This window comes from Eurytemora carolleeae, unplaced genomic scaffold (assembly GCF_000591075.1).
Source record: "Eurytemora carolleeae unplaced genomic scaffold, Eaff_2.0 scaffold1419, whole genome shotgun sequence".
Lineage (NCBI taxonomy): Eukaryota > Metazoa > Arthropoda > Copepoda > Calanoida > Temoridae > Eurytemora > Eurytemora carolleeae.
This window is the reverse complement of record NW_019397305.1, coordinates 36520-58459: the sequence shown is the minus strand read 5'-3', so window position 1 is coordinate 58459 and position 21940 is coordinate 36520. Positions and strand designations below refer to the sequence as shown.

Sequence of the window (21940 nt, the reverse complement as noted above, 5' to 3'; positions counted from 1 at the left end):
GACTACAAGAAAAAACAATGCAAACATTGGCATGCAAAACATCACACGACATTTGCGCAATTCAAGAATCGTCTTCCATGATCAAATTATATAATGCAATATTTAAAAGTCGGAGCGTGGTTTCACACAAACTAAAATTTTAATGTAAATATTAATTTTATATCAGATATGAATACTTGAATTAGTTAGATCTCTTAATCTTAGTGGAATAAAATTGCTTTTAATTTGAGTATAATATTAGATGACTAATGTTTTCTTTTATATGTTTATTTATAATGTTTTTTGAGACATAGTACTAATGTGAACAGGACCAGATTGAACCCTACATTTCATTCAACACTGCTATGGTCGGTAGCTCCTGGCTCTTTAAAAAACCCTTATTACAAGCAATGCATTCAACTCCTCAAAAAAACTTTCCTAAAATGATCATCCTAGGTTTTATGTGTCTCGTACTTCATATGGAATATATAATCAGAGAAAAACCAAAATACAAAATATGAAATATAAAAAAAACATAAGTTATAAAAATGAAATGAGTTAAAGTTAAATTGTCAATTAAAAATTAAATAAAAAATCGAAAGAATTTCTTTAAAAAGTTGCCATTTTTTTAAATAAAAACTAAAATTCAGTAGATTAGAAGAATGTTAGTTGCCATTTTACTTCCTTTGACATCTTCTTCCTGTACATATACAGAACATGTGTTCTTAGAAGAAGGAAGGATTTCTTTTTCCATAAAAACTGTCTCTTCTTTCATCTTAAACTCATCAAGGTTTATTACTTCTTGAATTGCCTCCGCCATCTTATCTGGATTTACAAAAGAAAAACAATATTTGAATATTATATGACTGAGAATTGATAAAGATGGCTAGATTTAAACCTTTCTTGGTAAACGCACATGAAAATTGCCGACATTTACAATATTAAAATATTACTCGGCATTTGACTTTTCTTATGTCGTCTTCTAAAATTATTTTCTTTAGAATAAATAATCAACTTGGACATGATCCTCATTATTAGTTAAAATGTCTTAATTTTGGCTATTTTTTACTGAATAATCTGCATGTGATGCATAAACTAAAAAATTTCTCAACTCTCTCATAATTTTCACTGCTGTTTCAATCATTGCTGATTTCCTTCTAGACCATTCTCTTCTTCTTTTCATCTCCATTGTCTCTGCTTTCCCTCTCAGCCTTTCTTCTCTCCTTCTTCCTTATCCTGTCTGCTATTCTGGACTTTGCTCTTAAATAAAATGCAATAAAGTGCGGTAAGTGCGGTTTGAAAACAATAGAAGTTCCCCAGTTGAATATTTTACTGATATATCCTCATTTAACATTTACTTAAATTTACTTCCGTCTCCAAAATAAACAACTAATAAAAAATAGCAAAATTCGCAAGAGATATCCCAACATAGCGAGGAAATTAACTAGGCGGAGGGGGTCTTTGATTCATAGTTTGGCATACTTGGGAATTAATTTTTTAAAGAGCTTTGAAATTATTTTTTAAAGGGCTGTGTACTTATTTCATGAAAAGATATGCCCCTTATATGTCCATAGAATATACCCATGACATAATATTTTAATGCATAAAAAAGTTACCTGTAAAACACAGAGTAGATATCTATCTTGGCTGCCCGTCTTGAGGCAGCGTTTACTCCACCAAAAGTTGCAAGTAGTAAATTATTTAATGTTGGGCATACTTGCCTGAACCTCTGAAATTGGAATCAATAATATCCAAAAAAAAAACATTTTAATTGTTTGTGGTTCACCCCTCATGAACCTCCACTTTAATGTTTCCAGCTGGCAGCCATTTTCATTTTTAATTGGACTACAAGTTAAAAAACAAATTTTCTAAATGGGACTGTAATTTCAAAGTGACACTCAACTTTAAGAGATACACGGTCCTGCAAAGAACCCGTGTCAAGTAAGACATTTTGTAATATCTCTTTCAATATTAATAGCAGCCGGTTCTATTTTTGAAAAATATTAAAATATTAAATTCCGATTTTAAAGTCTGCTTTATTAAAGAAGAGGTTTACTTAAACTGCCGTTAAGTGGAAAATTCTCCTAACTTTGTTAAAGTAATTCCTCACCTCTGCTGTTAAATCGACATAAGATTCATATGTTCCAATGAACAATAAGAATTCTCTAGGAGAATTGTAACGCATCATTGCTTCCTTCAAAACTTCAAGCTCATTGGAAAACTAGAACATAATCTAATTAAAATGCTAGTAAACTCAGGAATAAATTTTTTTAGAACTTTTACATAAACATTTTGAAAGGTTTTGATTTGTGCATTATTTCAAAGTAAATAAATAATAAAGTGGGTCAGACTCATAATTTGATGATGACATTTTAAGGGAGTGACCGGCTATGTAAGGTAGTTGAACTGAGTATGCAGTTATGTGGAAAACTTCTTTAGGATTCATTTGAGACATATTAAACTTTTTAAAGATCTGTAAATCCTGAGTTTGAGCAAAAATTCGACTTTGGGGGTGGATACGTTTTCAGAATTAGTTTTTTTTACTTATTAAAAAACGACAACGAAAAATAAAGTAAAATTTGTCAATAAATCAATGCTAAAATCGATTATTTCGTTTTCATGATTGTATTGAATTTTCTTATTTTCTTTGAATTTATTCCCAGATATCTTCAAATTCTTCAAATGTCGTCTATTCAATAAAAATTCTAGAAAATCTGCGAAAATCTTTGTGAATAATGAGAAAATAGAAACTAATAATTGAACAAGATTACTTATTTTTGATGATAAGATTAATTTCTATTTTTTCCAATACATGACGTCTGTAGTTTATTGTAGAACTTTTTTACATTTTAAGTCGTTATCTAATAATTTAAAAAAAACTAATTTTGAAAACCTAAAAAGTAGGAGTTTTGAACATAGAATAGGCGCTCAAACTCAGGTTTTACAGATCTTTAAAAAGTTTAATATGTCTCAAATGAATCCGAAAGAAGTTGTCCAACAACACTGCATACTCAGTTCAACTACCTTACATAGCCGGTCACTCCCTTTAAGCACAAGAATTTGAGAATGATACTGCAGGATCATTTAAATCTGTATATACAGAGTACAGAATTTACTGAGCACTAGCTTAGTTTACAAACTGGCGATGATAATTTATGTAAAATTAAATTTTAATGATTGTTTAATACAAACCTTTTACTTTGCCATAAATCTGTACCATTTAATTGCATTCTAATTTGAAAAGCTAAAATATTAAATTTCCACTAAAGAAAAAGTTAGTTTGTAACCTGGCTAATCGTTATTTCTATATTAACTAAAGTCTCCTCTCCTTTCACCATTCCTTGATGAACCCTGCAGATGTTAGAAGCTAAAATAAAATAAAATCAAAATCAAGAGGAGCAATTAGAAATTTAATTTAGCTTTGATTTAAAATCTTTTGAATATTTTGGATCAGTAAACCAATAAACCGATTCATAAGCTGTTGTCAACTCAAGCTTGATATTCAAAACAAATCCAGTTTTTGTGCATCTCCCCCTCAATTAGAAATTAGAACTACCTGGGGCCTGATTTTCTGGGTTCTTGAGTTCATCGAACTTTTTGTCAATGTATTCTTTCAAATCTTGTTTTAACTCCTTCATATCTTTTCTCAGCTCCTCGTGCAGTTCAAACATATATTTCTTCATAGTTTCGTCTTTATCCTCTATCTTCTTCTCCTTCAATTATGATAGGTCTTAGATGATTTTTTAAAAAGTTTGACGTTATATAAAATGTAATAAATGTGGGAGGTGGGGGGCGTGGGGCGTCAATGTTAATGAAAGATAAATCATCCAAGTTTATCATTTTTCCTTTACCTTCTCTAGTAACGGGTTTAGAATTTCAAACTCTATATTTCAATGAGCTTATTTTTCTTAATGGATTATGGAAAAAATAAAAACAATGCAGTTTATTTCTACTTCTAAGAATTTACATGTAAATTTTTATTAAAAATAATGTCACAAACTGAAAAGAAAAATAAGTTTCCTTTGTCAGATGGTTTATCTACTTCCTGAAACCCTGAAAATAAATAAATTTCTTAACATCTTATGTCAAGATCTGTAGCCTCGTTCTTTAAAGAATAATTTTTAGGAATAAAATCATTTAGTTCCTTGTAAAAACTAGAGTATTTATCTAGATTGAAGATACTTAAATATTACCTTCAATCTCAGTAAATTCTGGTTTCACTTCCCCCTGTACATATACAGTACATATATCCTCTACAATAGAAGGGTAAAGAAATACTTCCCCCTTGATGGAATCATTTTCATCTTTCATTTTAAATGCTTTTTCCAATATTTCTTCCTTCATATTTCCAGCCATACTCTCTTAAATAATATCAGTAGTCAAAAATTAAAGCAAGTAGATTTTGAGGTTCATAACACTTAAGAATCACAATGAAGAGGTATTTTTAAATCCATCATGGATGGAGATTGAATCAGGAGTTCCACAAGGAACCATATTAGGACCTTTCTAATTATCCAGGTGAAAAATTTAACTAAACTAATTCAAAACCTTGTGATATTGATGGGGGGGAGGGGGAGGGAAGTTTGAGTCTTGCCCTCCATTTAAAAAAAAAACAAAATATTGAAGATATTTCTTTTAATATGAATTTTGAGATCTTGAATACAAATGGTCGCATGGTCACGTTTATCTCAGATAAATAACACTCCTTCCTATTTACTTTCAGTATCCCAATATATCACTTATTCATGTTTTTTAGAAATATCTTTTTAGATTACTTTTAGATGTTACTGCGTACTCACATTTATCACAAGGATATCTCAATCCTTCATGTTTACCCCTAAAATGAGTTTTAAGATCACTTGCTCTAGTTGCAGTGTACTCACACTTACTACAAGGATAGCTCACTCCTTCATGTTTACTCTCAATGTGAGCCCAAGATGACTTGCTGTAGTTGCAGACACATTACATTTATGGCGTAAATATCTCATTCCTTCATATTTACTGTCAATGTGAACTTTCAGATCACATTCTCTAGATGCAGTGAACTCGCATTTATTGAAAGAATATCTCACTTCTTCATGTTTAATCTCAATGTGAAATTTAAGATAACTTGCTCTAGTTGCAGTGTACTCACACTTACTACAAGTATATCTCATTCCTTGATGTTTACTCACAATGTGAGCCCAAGATGACTTCCTGTAGTTGCAGACACATTACATTAATGGCGTAAATATCTCACTCCTTCATGCGTTAAAAAGATACTCCCGTGAAACATAAGTTATGAAAGTTTAATAAAATCTCAATTAGAGTATGGTATTTAGCATGGGGATCATCAACAAACAATAAAATAGGAAAATTATTTAAACTTCAAAAGAAAGCAATACGGACTTTGTCAGATAAAGGATATTCACAACATACAGATCCTTTGTTTTCTAAACTTGGAATGCTTAAATTATCTAATATACACAAACATAACAAAACTTCCTTCGTCTTTTAATGGAATGTTTGCTCCATTTGTAGAACCTAATAGGACACAAAGTTTTAAATTGGAATTAATAAGAATCAAATATCTTAAACCTTTTCCAAAAATATTTCTCACGAGAATTTGGAATAGTGTTCCAATGAATATTAAATGTTCATTATCAGTACTTAGTTTCAAAACGAATATGAAAATATATCCTTTATTCCTTCTCCCTGTACATATATAGTACACGTGTTCTCTACAGTAGAGGAGGGAGGGCTTTTTTCTTCCTTGAAAACTGTCTCTTCTTTCATCTCAAACTCCTCAAGATTAATTTCTTCTTTAATTGCCTCTGCCATTAAATCTGGAATAGTTATATCTATAAACAAGAGCAAATTAAATATATTAGATAAGAGGGATTATAGATAATTTGAGAGATTTAATTTCGTTTATAACAATACCTAGATATATAAACCTATATAACCAGAACATGTGTTCTATACAGTAGCGGAGAGAAGAGTTTCTTCTTTCATCTAAAACTCCTCAAGGTTAATTTCTTTTTTGACTGTTTCCACCATTCTATCTGTAATATGGTGATTTACAAAAACAAAAACAAATAAATATATTAGATAAGGTAAGATTGGAGTTGTTACGGACGGCTACATACATAAAAAAAAACAAGTAAAACAGAAATTCATATAATTGGCGTAACTAGAGTTTTTGTGATCGGAAAGAACATATTTTGAAATCATGAGAAGTTTTATATGTTTACTGTTGAGATGTCTATTTTAAAATTGCTGCGTACTCACTGCATGCTTATTCCTTCATGTTTATTCTCTTTATGCATACTAAGATGAATTCTTTCAGTAGAAGTGAACTCACATTTATCACAAAGGTATCTCAATCTTTTGTGGATACTCTTCATATGCTCTCTTAGTTGACTTGCTGAAGTAGCAGCATACTCACATTTATCACAAGGATATTTCACTTCTTTATGTTTACGCTTAATATGGCTTTTCAGTGAACTTGTTGAAGTCGCAGCGTAATTACATTTGTCACAGGGATGTCTCACTCCTTCATGAATATTCTCAATGTGTATTTTCAGACTAGCTGCTGTTGTTGCAGCGTATTCACATTTATCACAAGGATATCTCACTCCTATGTGTTTACTTTCAATATGCTGTTTTAAATTACCTGAATGGGAAGCAACGTACTCACATATATTACAGGGATATCCTCCTTCTTCATGTTTACTCACATGTCTGCTCAGAAGAATTATTGTAGTTGCAACGTACTCACATTTATCACAAGAAAATCTTCCTCCTCCTGTTTTCCTCTTTTTTCTCCTCACATCAGACAACAGAGAATCCTCTTCCTGGTTTACTATTTCATCTAAACAATATATTTCATATTTCATATGTTTGGAATATAGTCTATTTTCAAAACATAAAAAAATGTAAGTATAAATATAAATTTCACTCTTTGATCTGATAAAAAGGATAAAAAAAAATATTTAAAATCATTGAAGCTCCTTCATAAAAAAATGAACAATAAAATGAAAGTAAAAACATCCATGTAAATAAAAGCAATAAAATAGTTCAAATTAACATAAAAATAGTCAACATTAACAAAAAAAAATGGTTCAATTAAAATATGGAGAAAAAAAAACAAAAGAATAGTTAAATAGGCAAAAAATATAGTCAAAACCTTTGAATAGTTTGACTGAAGAAATAAAATTGATCAAATGAAAGAAAATTTAAAAAATAAAAAAATAGCTCAAATGAAATATAAAAAAAATATTAAAAATTAGTTCAAATGAGCAAATAAAAGTTCGAATAAATAAATCAATAAAATAGTTTGAAATAGTTGAAATGGTATTAGTACAAATAAGAATCTACCCGGATAACACATGCTTATTTCAACTTATTTTTTAAGAGTTCAATGCATAATAAACAAAGATTAACGATTAGATATTTTGATTTTTAATCTTACCTTTAGTTTCAGTAATTTCCACCTTAACATCTTCCTCCTTTATATAAACAGCAGATGTTTCCGCTTCAGAAGGGGATGGAAGGATATATTCTGGAATCTCTTCTTTAATCTCAATATTTTCAATTTTTATTTCCTTCTTTCTTATTCCAGCCATTCTTTCTGAAGTTTGTCCTTTTAGATTTCACCAAAATTTATATTTAAAACAAAAGATAATCATATCTTTAAATGTATGGCTCAGAGGCGTATTCAGGGGGGGGGCTATGGAGAAATAAATAAGTCACCTCATGGACAAATTCCTCAATACGCCTCTAGAAAATGAAACATACTAAATACAGTTACATTTAGAAATTTTCAATAAAAATAGTGTTAATTAACTTCAATAGTCCGCAAAACTTGGAAATCACATCACATCAGTTAAAAGAATCGTTGCACGTATAAACTCTCTGAATATGCATAAAGTAAGTAAGTAATTATTTATTAATCAACTATAACAAAAACATAAAAAATTAAGGGTTTCAGGAGAAAATATTTTAAAACCTCCCAAAAATAGGGGTTTTGGGAATATTTCTACCCAATTAAAAAAATAACATTATTATGATTTCGTCTTTGGCAGCCTATTAAATTACTAAAATAGACGTTCTTGGCTTGTCTTATTTTCTATTATAAATATTTCTGCATACACTAAACTTGATATTATCTATAGTAGACTAAAGTTTGGATGAGCGAGAAAATGAAGAAAAAAATTCAAAAACGAATTCGAGGAGGGTCACCTCATAGCCTAACCACCTTACAAATTACCTCGGTTATCTTAGCCAAGTGGCTATATTATTGCATAAAGATAAAATTAAGAATTATGTTTTCTTTTTCTATGTCTTCTAAGATCTCCTGCTTGTGTTGCAGCATACTCACAGTTGGCACAAGCATATCTTGCTTCTCCATGTTTAATGTCAATATTGATTGATTGATTGACATTTATTTCTTTATACCTAATAATTACAGGGATATTTCACTTCTCTATGTCCAAAAATCGTTTATTAGGACGGACCCCTTATTTCTAAGAAAAAAACCATTTAATGTTACGATTTTTTTTTGTCTGATTACCAATTGAGGTGGTGGAGATTACCTTTTGAGGAGCGCATATGCCGCAGGACACGTTTGGGTGGCATTTGTTTTCTTCTGCACTCCCCCCCTCGCGCCACTGACTCAATCCATCAATTAAATGAATTAAACAAAAGAGTTTGTTTGATTTTTAATATTTGTTGAGATTAATTAAGCTGAGTAAAGAGAGTACAGAAAATAGAGGGTATTTGAGCAGGAACCTCGTCTGTACTGGTTCTGTTGAGGATCTTGCTAGTTTGAGAGATAAACTTTCCAATGCTATGAAAGTGAAAAAAATCAATGTGCTCTTTTAAACTATAGTATTTCGACGGGAAAATTTGAACTGTAAAGGGTGACACAGGTTTTATTAATGTTGATTATATTGTATAAGTTTATACGGTGGGCAAAATTAATATTTTGTATTCTTTATTTTAGTTTCTATAACCGATGAACCCTGCAGCTCATCTGAGAAGATTAGAACGCTTGCTCAAATTAATACAAATTCATGAATTTATTGACTCCTTTTTGTTTAGTGTTTGTAATTTGTAATTTAAGATATAGAAGTGAAGCGGTGTACTTATTTTTAACCCTCTTTTAAATTTACTGTAAAATATTTTCTTTCTTAGAGTAGTAATTTATATATTGTGCCATATAAGAGACTAGTACCAAAGTTGAGACTCTTACTAACAACAGCTTGCCTGTAAGATCTGAGGATCTTTATAAACTAATGTGTGTTCAGGGTGTTCAGCGACAAGAGGTTACTCAGTGTGTTCAACCAGGAATTCTCTACAAACAATCGATCAATCACACGGAACTCTACATGCACAATTTTCTACATTTAATCACGTGTTCAACTCTATATAATTAATTGAGATTTTTAATGTAACTATTTAAAGGCCAATTTTTATAAAGAATAACCTGATTTTGTTTTATAATGCAGAACCTGAGTTTTATGGTTGAAAATGTTTTATAATTTAACCTATATATATAATATTTAGCCAAAACCTATATATTGTTTTTAAAAAGCCTAAGCCTGAAAACTTTGTAAATAATGAGTTTTATCTTTCAGAACACAATGGGTTAGTTGCCCCCTTCTAACCTGAAACTGTGTTTCTTTCTCCAGGTCTATAAATCATCCGTAATAAATACTTAAGGCTAATAAACGTCGAATGTTCTTTACACAACGTTGGAAAATTTTATTCCTACGGATGGTTTATAAAATACATGTAGATAATTGTGATTGTTGTGATTCCTCTAAATAGTTCCGGGCTCGTATCTGTGCTTTAAACCAGGTGAAAAATTGCAAATATCTAAAATGAGCTTAAATAATATCCTGACTTCTCACAAATCTCTCAACATAATTCTCATTCTTGGCTGGCACGAGTCCTGTTGATATATAACCTCAACTTGCTCCGCTGACTCGCGGAGAAATTCTACTGATCTTCAACATGCAGATATCTCCCCTGCTCCCAGAACAGCTTTATGGATACCTGGTTCTAAGGGTTATTATATTATGAAGGAGAACTTATTGACGACCTTAACCGCTATTACTTCTGACAATTTGAAGGTTAAATGGTAATTTTCTAGTGAATGGTTTTTGGTCTCCACTAGGGCCCTCCCCCCTCCCCTCATATCAATTTTGTACATGTATCTCATATGTAACACATGGTTATATTTGGACATGTGACCGCAGATCCCGGCACCCTAGCATTTTCTGGACTCAGCGCTCGGCCCAAAAGTTGGATCTTAACCTTATCGAGCCCTGAAATAATACTAAATAAATATTTAAATAAATAAATATGAAAATCTTCTACAAAATCGACAGGAGGAGGTAAAGGGGTTCCAAAAATTAGATTCACCGACCTCTAGGGTCAAATGCCATAGGGTTAAACGACAAAGGGTCCAAAGTGTCAAACGACTTATGGTTTAAAAGTGCGACAAACTGGCAATACTTGTTTTGGACAGCACATTATTTAACATTTATGAGGCCGCAGCGTTCGGCCGCCTAGCCCATCCTAACCACACCGTCGTTCTTCCCAGAAATTGTCCAAAAACCCAACCCTAAGAAAGAAAGAAAGAACTTTTTGTATTAAGGGTATTTAAGGGGCAATTTAACGCGTTTTCGTAGAAATCTTGTGTTCTAGTGGTAAACTCCCCTCCCCCTATCCAACTCCCGGATTTACGCCTATCCCTGTACCTAGTTCTTTACATAATGATCTATTATGTTTAATGAATGTAATATTTGTATTCAGTAAGTTAGCCGGGAAGGTTATCTATGTGACTGGGGGTAGCCGAGGTATTGGTCTCACTATGGCACTCAAGGCTGCACGAGACGGAGCTAAAATCGTTGTTGCTGCAAAAACAGCCGATCCTCATCCTAAGGTTAGCTTTTTTATATATATATCTTTTTATATATATTTATCTTTTATTTATTAGTTGACAATCAAAATTAATTAATAAGACTAATTTCAAAATGGAATCCAATTTTATGTGTTATATTAGTTTTTTATGCCTAATCTAGAGCCAAACTTGAAAATCAAAAGTTTTTTAATATTTTACTTACAAATTTGTTTGTAAATATGCTTAGTTACCTAGTACTATCTATATATGTTTAGTTACCTTGTACTATCTATATATGTTTAGTTACCTGGTACTATCTATATATATTTATAGTTACCTGGTACTATCTATATATGTTTATAGTTACCTGGTACTATCTATATATGTTTATAGTTACCTGGTACTATCTATATATGTTTATAGTTACTTGGTACTATCTATATATGTTTAGTTACCTTGTACTATCTATATATGTACAATGGCGCCAGGCCAATGTTTCTCCTATTTTTAAGAAAGGAAAAAAAGACGAACCACTGAACTANCTATCTATATATGTTTAGTTACCTGGTACTATCTATATATGTTTATAGTTACCTGGTACTATCTATATATGTTTATAGTTACCTGGTACTTTCTAAATGTTTAGTTACCTGGTACCATCTATACAGCAGCTAAGGAGATAGAAGCTGCTGGCGGTCAAGCTCTTCCTTGTATCGTCGACGTCAGAGATGAGGGTCAGGTTCAGGCCTCCATAGAACAGGCGGTCAAACATTTCGGCGGTATAGACATTCTCATCAATAACGCCAGTGCCATCAGCCTGACAGGGACCCAGGAGACGGATATGAAGAGATTCGATCTCATGCATCAGATTAACACGAGGGGAACCTACCTAGTCTCTAAGTGTGCTCTACCCTATCTCAAGGAGAGTGCTAAAAAGGGACGAAACCCTCATATTTTAAACAACTCCCCTCCATTGAGCATGAACCCTAGATGGTTTAGAGATCATGTTGCCTACACAATGGCTAAGTATGGAATGTCAATGTGTGTTCTAGGCATGTCGGAGGAATTTAAAAAGGTAACAATAAAAATATGGCAATAGTATATAATTTTATTGAATGGTTTTTGCTGGTCTTGGGGGGAAAAATGAAAAATTGGAATTTCTATGATTCATGTTACCCAAAATGTTATTATTTTTTCTAATTTTCTAAATACCATTTATTTTCTATGGAACAGCGAAAAAACACGTTTTAAAAATTCATTCTGCGCTAACATACCTAACTTTGTGGAAAAAATAAATTATTTTCAAAATGGGGGGGGGGATTATTTGTAAAGCAAATATACCGTATATAGTATTCATTATGTGACTATACACCCCTAGAAAATGGTTACGTGATTTAAAACTGTTATTGTAGGACGGAATCGCAGTTAACGCTATTTGGCCCAAAACTGCTATTATTACCGCGGCTATGGAGATGCTCGGAGGCGGAAAGGATATCGCCTCGCAATGCCGGAAACCGGATATCATGGCGGATGCTGCATATGTTATTCTGACCAGAGACGCAAGAAATTTTACAGGTTAGAACGATATTTTTATTATCTTACGTTAAAGATAATATTTGTAATTTTGGATTTGGTTAGGAAACTTCTGTGTTGATGAGAAGGTTCTCCGTGAGGAGGGAGTAACAGATTTCTCCCAGTATCTAGCTGCACCTGGACAAAAGGAGGAGGATCTTATGCCTGATTTCTTCCTGGATGAGTTCCTAGAAATTGAACAAAAGAATCTTGGTCAGTATTTGATACTCTTTTCAATTCTAAGAAAAACAGGTTTTATATTTTGAGATTTTTACGCCAGTGCAGCATTATTTCGATTATTGATTAATCGAAGTGGTTCTTCTTCATTAAACCTAGGAACGAATTTAAGGATTGAAGAGGTCGTTGAACTACCTACCACCGGTTCAAATCCTGAACTACCGATTCAAATCCTTTATAACCTTTAACTTTGAATCGGTTATTCAAGATTTGAAACGACGGTTGGTAGTTCGGTTCATTTCGGTCCCTGGGCTCAAAGACAAAATTAATCACTTTCATTTATTAGAAAATTATTATTTCAGTTGAGAGACAGACAGCCAAGGTTCAGAGTGGTTCTAGTTCAAGTCCAGCTGCTGCTAATTCTGGCTCAATCGAGCAGACATTTGAAAAAGTTTCAGGTACATTTTTTCATTGATAAATGTTAAATATTCACCTACTGTTATAGCAAAAAACCTTGGCGTTAATTCAAAACGATTGAACAATTCTTTTTCTGTCTTAAATATAAACAATCAATAAACTAACCCAATCGGAAACGGAGACGGCCGAAGAATGGATTTGATCTTTGATTTCTCAAAAAAAAAAATCAGGTTTAAAATTATCAAACCATATTGTTCACTATCATTCCGTCGAGTTGTCCTTAGAAATAGTTTACAGTATTCAAACTCAATATTTCATGAAACCCATATAGCAACCCTTAGCGTTACATGTTAATGCAAAGGAGGCGTTGCATCAATGACATTTTTCAATATCTCAGTAAATAATGGTGCTAGCCGGTTCTACTTTTGCATGTATACTCATCTGATGCTCTAGGAACAGGATATGACGTCAAATCTTCAATGTCTCCGTTCGGAGACCGGAGATATGGGATAAGGTACCTCCGTCGGCTCCGATTTTTTATCTCCGGCCCTAATGAACTTACAGAGCCCAAATTCAACACACATATACCTAAGGACCTATATAATTTAATAAAAAAATGCGTTTAAAAAAATTTTGATTTTTTTTTGCCAAGACAGGGTGTCAAAAAACGGCATTTTTTCATTTTTTTTTAAATGTCTTTTTTGGGGGTGTTCCGATAAAAAATAACGAAAGAGAAAGGGTACAGAAAATGTTTTTAAAACTATTATGAATCTTTTTTAGAAAAGGCGGTTTTCACCCCCTGCAGGGCGTCCCAAAAAAATTTCCCACTAATTTTTAAATTCTTTGAGTTTTACTATCAATAATAATGTTAGCCGGTTCTAATTTTGCATGTATACTAATGTGATGCTCTAGGAACAGGATATGAGATCAAATCTTCAATGTCTCCGTTCGGAGATCGGAGATATGGGAAGGTACCTCCGTCGGCTCCGATTTTTTATCTCCGGCCCTAATGAACTTACAGAGCCCAAATTCAACACACATATACCTAAGGACCTATATAACTTCATAAAAAAAATCTTCTAAAAAAATTTAAATTTTTTCTTGCCAAGACAGGGTGTCAAAAAACGGCATTTTTTCATTTTTTTAAAATGTCTTTTTTGGGGGTCTTACAATAAAAAAAAACGAAAGAAAAAGGGTTCAGAAAATGTTTTTAAAACTATTATGAATCTTTTTTAGAAAAGGCGGTTTTCAAAAAAATGTTCACATCACCCCCTACAGGGTGTCCCAAAAATAAATTTCCCACTAATTTTTAAATTCTTTAGAGTTTTATTATCAATAATAATGTTAGCCGGTTCTAATTTTGCATGTATACTAATGTGATGCTCTAGGAACAGGATATGAGATCAAATCTTCAATGTCTCCGTTCGGAGACCGGAGATATGGGATAAGGTACCTCCGTCGGCTCCGATTTTTTATCTCCGGCCCTAATGAACTTACAGAGCCCAAATTCAAAACAGCTACACCTGAGGATTTATAAAATTTAATAGAAAAATAAAAAAAATTATTTTCGATATTATCATAAGAAGACAGGGTGTCAAAAAATTGTATTTTTTTCATTTTTTTAAATGTATTTTTTTGGGGACTTCCAATTAAAAATAACGAAAGAAAAAGGGTACGAAAAATGTTTCCTAAACTATTATGAATCTTTTTTCAGAAAAGGTGGTTTAAAAAAAATACCCATCACTATCAGGGTGTCTTAAAAATATTTTCCACTCATTTTTAAAAATCTATCAATAATGGCGTTAACCGGTTCTACTTTTGCATGTATTCTAATCAGATATCCTAGGAACAGGATAAAAGGTCAAATCAGTAATATCTCCGTTCAGAGGATAAGGAACCTCCGATGGCTCCGATTTTTCGACTCTGGCTAGAATTGACTTACAGAGCCCTTATTCAAACATAAACATCCAATGACCAAAACATAGATTAGTTATATTCTGTCCTTGTACCTAACTGTCTCTGTAAGTAATTTTTTTCATTAAACCAATCAATCATTTATTATATCAAACAATCAATCATTCAATCAATAATTCATTTATTCCGTCATCCTATCTTTCTATCAGGCATTCATAGTAATAATAATAATAATGTATTCAAGTAGTAGTATGATGGTCTAGGAACAGGAAATGAAGCAATGACTTTCTTCACAAACCGGACAGAACAATAAGGTACAACTGAATCTTCATCTACATTTTCTTTTTTTATCTCGAGTCTTGACAGAAATATCAAATCAAATCTAAATAACAAACATGTATCTTTCAAATCAAGATTTCCGATGACAAAAAAGTTGTTTGTACTCAAAATGTACACACATTCAGCAATATTGTACACTGCAGTACATCAATACACAAAAGAAAAACAGGTTTTTTCGAAAATCAATTGTAAATAATTAAGTCTCTTTGTCATCTTTAAGCCATGGAATGTAAATCATGCAAAAGGAAGTTTAAACGTAAAGACCATTTAAAAAAACATGAAGAACAATGTGTTGTTAGTTTTAAATGTGAAGAATGTGACTAGCCAATGGCAATCTTCTTTGACGCGTCTTGGTAAGATAATTAATTCAATTCTCTTGAAACTAGAATTAAAAAAGGCTTGGACAAATACATTAATAACAATACTTAGGTTTCGCGTATAGAATTGTATTTAAGGAAAATAAATACCTTTATTAATTTCAACTGTTTTAATAGTTGAAAGATGCCATGCAGACTCGGGTCTTTTCTAAAAAAGATTCATAATAGTTTTAAAAACATTTTCTGTACCCTTTCTCTTTCGTTATTTTTTATCGGAACACCCCCAAAAAAGACATTTTAAAAAAAATGAAAAAATGCCGTTTTTTTACACCCTGTCTTGGCAAAAAAAAAACGAAATTTTTGGAAAAATTTTTTTTTATTAAATTATATAGGTCCTTAAGTGTATGTGTGTTGAATTTGAGCTCTGTAAGTTCATTAGGGCCGGAGATAAAAAATCGGAGCCGACGGAGGTACCTTATCCCATATCTCCGGTCTCCGAACGGAGACATTGAAGATTTAACCTCATATCCTGTTCCTAGAGCATCAGATGAGTATACATGCAAAAGTAGAACCGGCTAGCACCATTATTTACTGAGATATTGAAAAATGTCATTGATGCAACGCCTCCTTTAGATGAATCCAAAGCACGTATTTTCACTCAATTTTCCATTTATAGGATAAATCTTAGTAAGTTCCTTTTTTAGAGTATTTCAGCGAGGATATCGTAAAGAAGACCAATGCTGTTTTTGCCTTCAGTATTCCAGGTAGAAATAGGGATTTAAAGGGAGTGACCGGCAATTTATGTTAGTTGAGCTGAGATTGCAGTATTATTGAGAATTTCGTTTAGAATTCATTTGCAGGGTTGATAAATCCCGGGTTTTAATAAAAACGGCCCCGTGGGTTTCATTGGTTGTTATTGGGTTTTACAGGGTTTTTGTATGCTTCTTTTTGGGTTTTCGATTTAAAAGTAGTTAAAACCTACTACTGACATTCATACTTATTCATAATAATATGACTATTTAAGCAATAGGAAAACTTTATAGTTATGAAAAATAATAATATTGTTGTGATAATAGGCTAAAATCATATATAAATACTCTTCAATATACAATAATATTACTTTCATATGCATAGGGGGAATACTGCAATTTTTATATTACATTTCTAAAACAGCCTAATTCTATTTTCTCACTTAGATACATATTTCTGATTGCGGGTGGGGCTAATCAGATTAATTGCTAGATATTCATATGCTTAAGAAGGAAGACCACTGTTTAATAGTAAATGCCGAAAAACTTCAGCTCTGAAGTAGTTCTGTGGATCTTCTTGGCTTTTTCAATATCTTTGATACTTGGTTTAAAAAAAACAAGCACCGCAGATAATCGATTGCTTCAAAAGCTTTCTACAATTGGATTTGTCAGGTCTAAAACCAGAAACCGTCTAGAAGTCCAGAGTGACAAGGTTGACTACTTTATTTCATTTAAATAACTCAATATTCGAACAATATTCATTTGTTAAGGTCATTGGTTTAAGTCTTAGGAAATGATGAAGTGTGTCAGTTTTAGTGCTGTGAACGATTAAAATCAATAGAGTTGATAGTAGACCTCATTTCTTGAACACTTTATAATTATAAGAGTGAAGAAAAGGCAATAATTAGAAAAATTCTTTAAAAAAAAACAATAAAACTCAAAAAAGCCCACTTACATGTGGGTTTTATTGGGTTTTTTATGTCAACCGTGTTCATTTGAGACCTTTCTGGCATTTTTACAGTGCATATTTGTTCAGCAAGAGCGTAAATTCAATATTTAAAATCCTCATTGGTTGTCCATTTTGGAGGGATGATTTTGACAATCGGTTTTATAAAAAAAAATTTAAAGACGACGAAGAAAAGTGTAACAAAATTTCTACAGTAAACTTATTAGATGTTTAGGAACATATTTCTCCATAAATCAATGTTAGAAGCAATTGTGTCTTTTTCATCACTATATTGATTTTCTTATTCTTCATGAATTTGTTCGCAGATTTCTTTAAATTCTTCAAATGGCGTCCTTTGATTAAAATTTCCAGGAAATCTACAGAAGATGTTTGTGAACAATGAGAAATTATTGAAACCATTAACTGATTGAGATTACTTATTTTCGATGATAAAAGTTAATTTTTATTTTCTCAACCTGTTCCTGAGCAACTAAGTAGTTTACTGTAGAATTTTTTGCTACATCTTTCGTGGTCGTCATTGAATGATTAAAATAAAACTGATTCTCAAAATCACCACTCCAAAATGAACAATCTATGAGGATTTCAAAGATTGCATTTGAGCTCTTGTTGAACAAATATGCACCGTAAAAACGTCTGATAGGTCTCAAATGAATTCTTTCAAAATTTTCTCAATAATACTGCAATCTCAGTTTAACTTCCATATATAGCCGGTCCCTCCCTTTAACTATCATATATAGCCGGTCCCTCCCTTTAAGGGACTGTCTACGTAGTTTCGTGTAACACATGAGGTGCTGGCCCAATTCACTACATTACATACCTTATATCTGAGTAAGAACGAGAAAGATGTCATTTTTTATCTTGAAGATAAATATATTCTGTCCATTTCCTTCCTTCTTTTTGTTGCATAAATTGGGTTCAATTGAAATTGAAAATATCAGCTGTCCCTTTAAAACATGGACATCTCAAAATGTTAAAAGACTGCTGTCGGGAACCAAGCATGAAATTCTTTAAATGAAGAGTCAAGAATAACACTCAGAGGATTTCCTCAGAGTGATTCGTCTTCAATCGGACCAACTTTTAATGTAATCATCTAAAATATCTTAAGACAACTTTCAAGATTTTTCATAGCAGTTTCTTATTTCTTGTTAAAATCGGAGAGCCTTTGAATAAAAGAGAAATGTTCTGAGCTGAAAACTTTGAATGGGATATCCTTAATCCTGATCGGATAATTAATCTGGAGATTAAAAATGAGAGGAGAACAAGCATTATTTAATCTGGAGATTAAGAAAAAGAGTGGATTAAGCATTAATCCCGATATCCCCCATTCTAAAGTTCCCAGCTCTGGTTATACAGGGTGTCCCACGAAACATGACAGTTGGGAAATAGTTTAGAATGTCTTCTTCCAGAATTTTTTAAGTTGTTTAATAGGAAAGACAATAATAAAAATATTATATAGGAGTCATATAATAGTAAAAATAGCATTTTTCGAAATGTCTTCTTCTATACCTAATAAAAATAGCAAATATTTTATATCATCAAGTCAGTTTGAAATTTTATGATGCCATCTCAAAATTCAAAACAGTATTTTTTATATTACAAAAATACTATTTACCACGCCAGCAAACATAATTATGATATTGTAGATGATAACTCTGAATGGTATATTGACCTGAAGAATGGTGCCGGCAGCTACGGTAAGGGTCAACCTGCCAGTGCAGCTGATGTTACCTTCACCCTTAAATCAGCTGATTTTGGCAAAATGTTCAGCGGGAAGTTGAAGCCAACCACCGCCTTTATGACCGGCAAGCTGAAGATCGCCGGGAATATGGGGAAGGCGATGTCCCTGGAGAAGTTGATGGGAAAGATGCAGAAGAGATCCTTCTCCACTTCAATCCAACCTCGTGAGTAAAATCTGTTTCTAAATATCGTCTTCCTAATTATGACAGAGTCAAATTTTGCGAAATAGTCTGACTTATAGTGGGACCAATACAACTCTAGAAAAGGAAGACGACTTGAGCTCAAGTTCTGATTTTAAATACTCTAGTATATGAAAAATTCAAGGCAACAACTCATATTATCAAATATTCAGCGAGTCGGTTTTACAATTTATTATTATTATTTACACAAACACGAATAATACGAATCAATAAACATGAATAAAGATTATCCAGAGTGAGGGAGATCTCCAGGGGAACCTATTATTCAGGGAGCTGGTCTTCAACTGCCATTTTTCCCCAAATTTCACTCCACCCTAGCCTAGAGCTTAACCCTAGTTCCCCGGGAGCTGGCCGGCCATCCCACCAGCGCCCGGGCCTCTGGAATAACGGAACAATTGGCGTGGCTTGGGTTATCAGCGTGGCTTGGGTTATTTATAGGATTCACATACAAACACGAATAAATCCGTTAGATCTGTACAAGGGATAGAAGAGGAGGGGAAGGGGTGAAGGAGAGAGAAAAAAAAAACCCTTTTTGATCGCAGGAAAGATCAACACATCACTTTCCTGCTACAATACAACTCTAGAAAAGGAAGACGACCTAAACTCAAGTTCTGATTTTAAATAATACTCTAGAAAAGGAAGACGACTTCAGCTCAAGTTCTGATTTTAAATAGTCCTATGAATATAAAAACCAGCAATTATGCAGTGTACAAAGAACAATATTTTTCATTTACTGATAAAACTTGCTTTGTAATAACATCAAATACAAAATGAAATTGTTTAAAAGTCGTCTTCCTATTCCACAGTATTATGGGGCTCTATGTTTATTTTATCTTACTCCTGTTTTCCAATGCATACCTTCCTCGATGGAAAATATTTTATTAATTGATTCTTTGGTACACTGATCAATAATTCAAGAACTTACGGGAATTTTCTATTATTATCATTTATTTTTTTTTAAACTTTTTTTCTCGTCTTGTAAATAATTTTTTTTATTGTCTGTAATATTTGCTTTATCTTATCTTCTTATTATGATAAATATTTGTTTTCACTTTTACAAAGTGGTCGGCAATTATATCCATACAATGAAAACGACTATATAATAAAACAAGACATTCGTATATATTATCATATCTACACTGTACTTACTGTATATAATACACATAATATCTACAATGTACTTACTATTTATACTAAACATCATATTTACACTGTATTTACTGTATATAATACACATCATATCTACAATGTACTTACTGTATATAATACACATCATATCTACGCTGTACTTACTGTATATAATACACATAATATCTACAATGTACTTACTATTTATAATAAACATCATATTTACACTGTACTCAGTACTCGTCGTATCAACAATTTTTTATCCAATACATATAAGTACACATCATATGTAAACTATACTGTGCTTAGTACATTTTAATTCTACTACTCTGAAATAAAAAGACGACTTTAGATCAATGTATTTTATGTTGTTACAAAGCAAATAGTTTTACTTGACTCTTAGTAAATCATTATTTAAGTAAAATGGATCTTTTACACTTAAAAATTGCGGTGTTCAATGCTCTTGGACTATTTAAAGTAAAAAAAAATAGTCTAAAGGTCGTCTTTTTATTCCAGAGTTTTCTGGTTACAACTGTAGTACAATGATTAACCTTGAAATATATCTGAATGTATTGAACTGTAGAATAGATTTACAGTGTCATCTCTACTCATATATATATATTATCATGCAGTTTAGTTCCTCACAGATCACGTGTATCTTTGCAACTATTTTAAATTTTTCTATCTTTGTATTCTTGTTTCTATATCTGTACCATTGTATCTGTATTTTTGTATCTGTTTTCTTTTATCGCTATTCTCGTAGCTATATCCTGGTATCTGTATCCTTGTATCTGTATTCTTTTATCGGTATTCTCGTAGCTATATCCTGGTATCTGTATCCTTGTATCAGTATTCTTGTATCTGTATCATTGTATCTTTGTATTCCGTCCTTTGGCGGTTATTTTTGAAGGGGTCTCGGCTTTGTTTTCCACGGAATAATAGTTGGTCTTTTATTTATTCATTTATATTTTATTTATTTATTTATGTATCTTGATTTCGCGAAGTTTTAACTTGAATCTTAGATCTTCGTATATCATCGTATCTTCTAAATTCGTTCTTGAATTGCCTAATTGCTCAAATTCATCAATGATTCATGTCATGTATCCTGTATCATCGTTCATCATGGTATCTTCCCAATTTGCAATTCATTCTTGAATTCCATAATTAAATATATTTATTAATGCCTAATGTCTGGTAAACTGGAAACCTGTAGTTAAGATGAATATCTCTCCTAAATATTTAATCAGTGTGAGAAAATATAAAATGTTTGTTAGAAATGCATTTTCAGGGTTTGGTTAAATACCAGAAAATGCATCTTCTGTGCAGGGACAAATCTATCTTACAATGTGTAAATTATGAGGAAAAAAGTATTAAAACAAAAACAAAATTACTGTTCAGGTTCACCAAAGAGCAAGCTTTAAGAAGGACCCAGAGCAGAATTGAAACCTGAAATCTGCTCACTGTATACTCTGAGTACTAAACCAGGATTGAGAGCTTATCTCTTTAACCTTGTAAAAACTGTTTTGTTATAATAATATATTTCTATTTTAGAA

The 21940-nt window shown here is 32.0% G+C and overlaps 3 protein-coding genes across 4 annotated transcripts; 1 reads left to right on the top strand and 2 right to left on the bottom strand.

The window, feature by feature from the left end:
* Positions 1-550: 550 nt before the first annotated feature.
* On the bottom strand, positions 551-7589 carry LOC111713403 (uncharacterized). Of its 2 annotated transcripts, XM_023488250.1 has the most exons (12): positions 7433-7589; positions 5902-6832; positions 5667-5804; positions 4173-4232; positions 4000-4032; positions 3831-3862; positions 3536-3692; positions 3267-3346; positions 2090-2200; positions 1596-1708; positions 1134-1239; positions 551-804 (listed from the first exon to the last, which is right to left on the bottom strand). In XM_023488250.1, the coding sequence occupies exons 2-11, from the start codon at positions 5930-5932 to the stop codon at positions 1137-1139; spliced, it is 858 nt and encodes a 285-aa protein (XP_023344018.1). In that variant the 5' UTR covers positions 5933-6832; positions 7433-7589; the 3' UTR covers positions 551-804; positions 1134-1136. The 2 variants fall into 2 exon arrangements, with proteins under 2 accessions (XP_023344018.1, XP_023344017.1); XM_023488249.1 differs by having other exon boundaries at positions 756-1239.
* Positions 6246-7586, bottom strand: LOC111713401 (RE1-silencing transcription factor B). The gene is made up of 2 exons (XM_023488247.1): positions 7433-7586; positions 6246-6832 (listed from the first exon to the last, which is right to left on the bottom strand). The coding sequence occupies exons 1-2, from the start codon at positions 7584-7586 to the stop codon at positions 6246-6248; spliced, it is 741 nt and encodes a 246-aa protein (XP_023344015.1).
* A 3155-nt stretch (positions 7590-10744) lies between the features above and the next one.
* Positions 10745-21940, top strand: LOC111713402 (hydroxysteroid dehydrogenase-like protein 2). The gene is made up of 8 exons (XM_023488248.1): positions 10745-10912; positions 11517-11945; positions 12283-12445; positions 12509-12655; positions 12982-13077; positions 16311-16370; positions 18966-19223; positions 21786-21940. The coding sequence occupies exons 1-8, from the start codon at positions 10760-10762 to the stop codon at positions 21806-21808; spliced, it is 1329 nt and encodes a 442-aa protein (XP_023344016.1). The 5' UTR covers positions 10745-10759; the 3' UTR covers positions 21809-21940.

Excerpts from the sequence above, each read along its gene's own strand:
- LOC111713401 (XM_023488247.1), bottom strand. The coding sequence starts at position 7,586 with ATGGCTGGAATAAGAAAGAAGGAAATAAAAATTGAAAATATTGAGATT. Across the intron at positions 6,833-7,432 it reads GGAAATTACTGAAACTAAAG|ATGAAATAGTAAACCAGGAA; the intron begins GTAAGATTAAAA and ends TATATTGTTTAG.
- LOC111713402 (XM_023488248.1), top strand. The coding sequence starts at position 10,760 with ATGAATGTAATATTTGTATTCAGTAAGTTAGCCGGGAAGGTTATCTAT. Across the intron at positions 11,946-12,282 it reads TGTCGGAGGAATTTAAAAAG|GACGGAATCGCAGTTAACGC; the intron begins GTAACAATAAAA and ends CTGTTATTGTAG. Across the intron at positions 12,656-12,981 it reads AATTGAACAAAAGAATCTTG|TTGAGAGACAGACAGCCAAG; the intron begins GTCAGTATTTGA and ends TTATTATTTCAG.
- LOC111713403 (XM_023488250.1), bottom strand. The coding sequence starts at position 5,932 with ATGTTCTGGTTATATAGGTTTATATATCTAG. Across the intron at positions 4,233-5,666 it reads TATATATGTACAGGGAGAAG|AGGATATATGTACTGTATAT; the intron begins GAATAAAGGATA and ends CTTCTATTGTAG. Across the intron at positions 1,709-2,089 it reads ATGTCGATTTAACAGCAGAG|AGGTTCAGGCAAGTATGCCC; the intron begins GTGAGGAATTAC and ends TTCCAATTTCAG.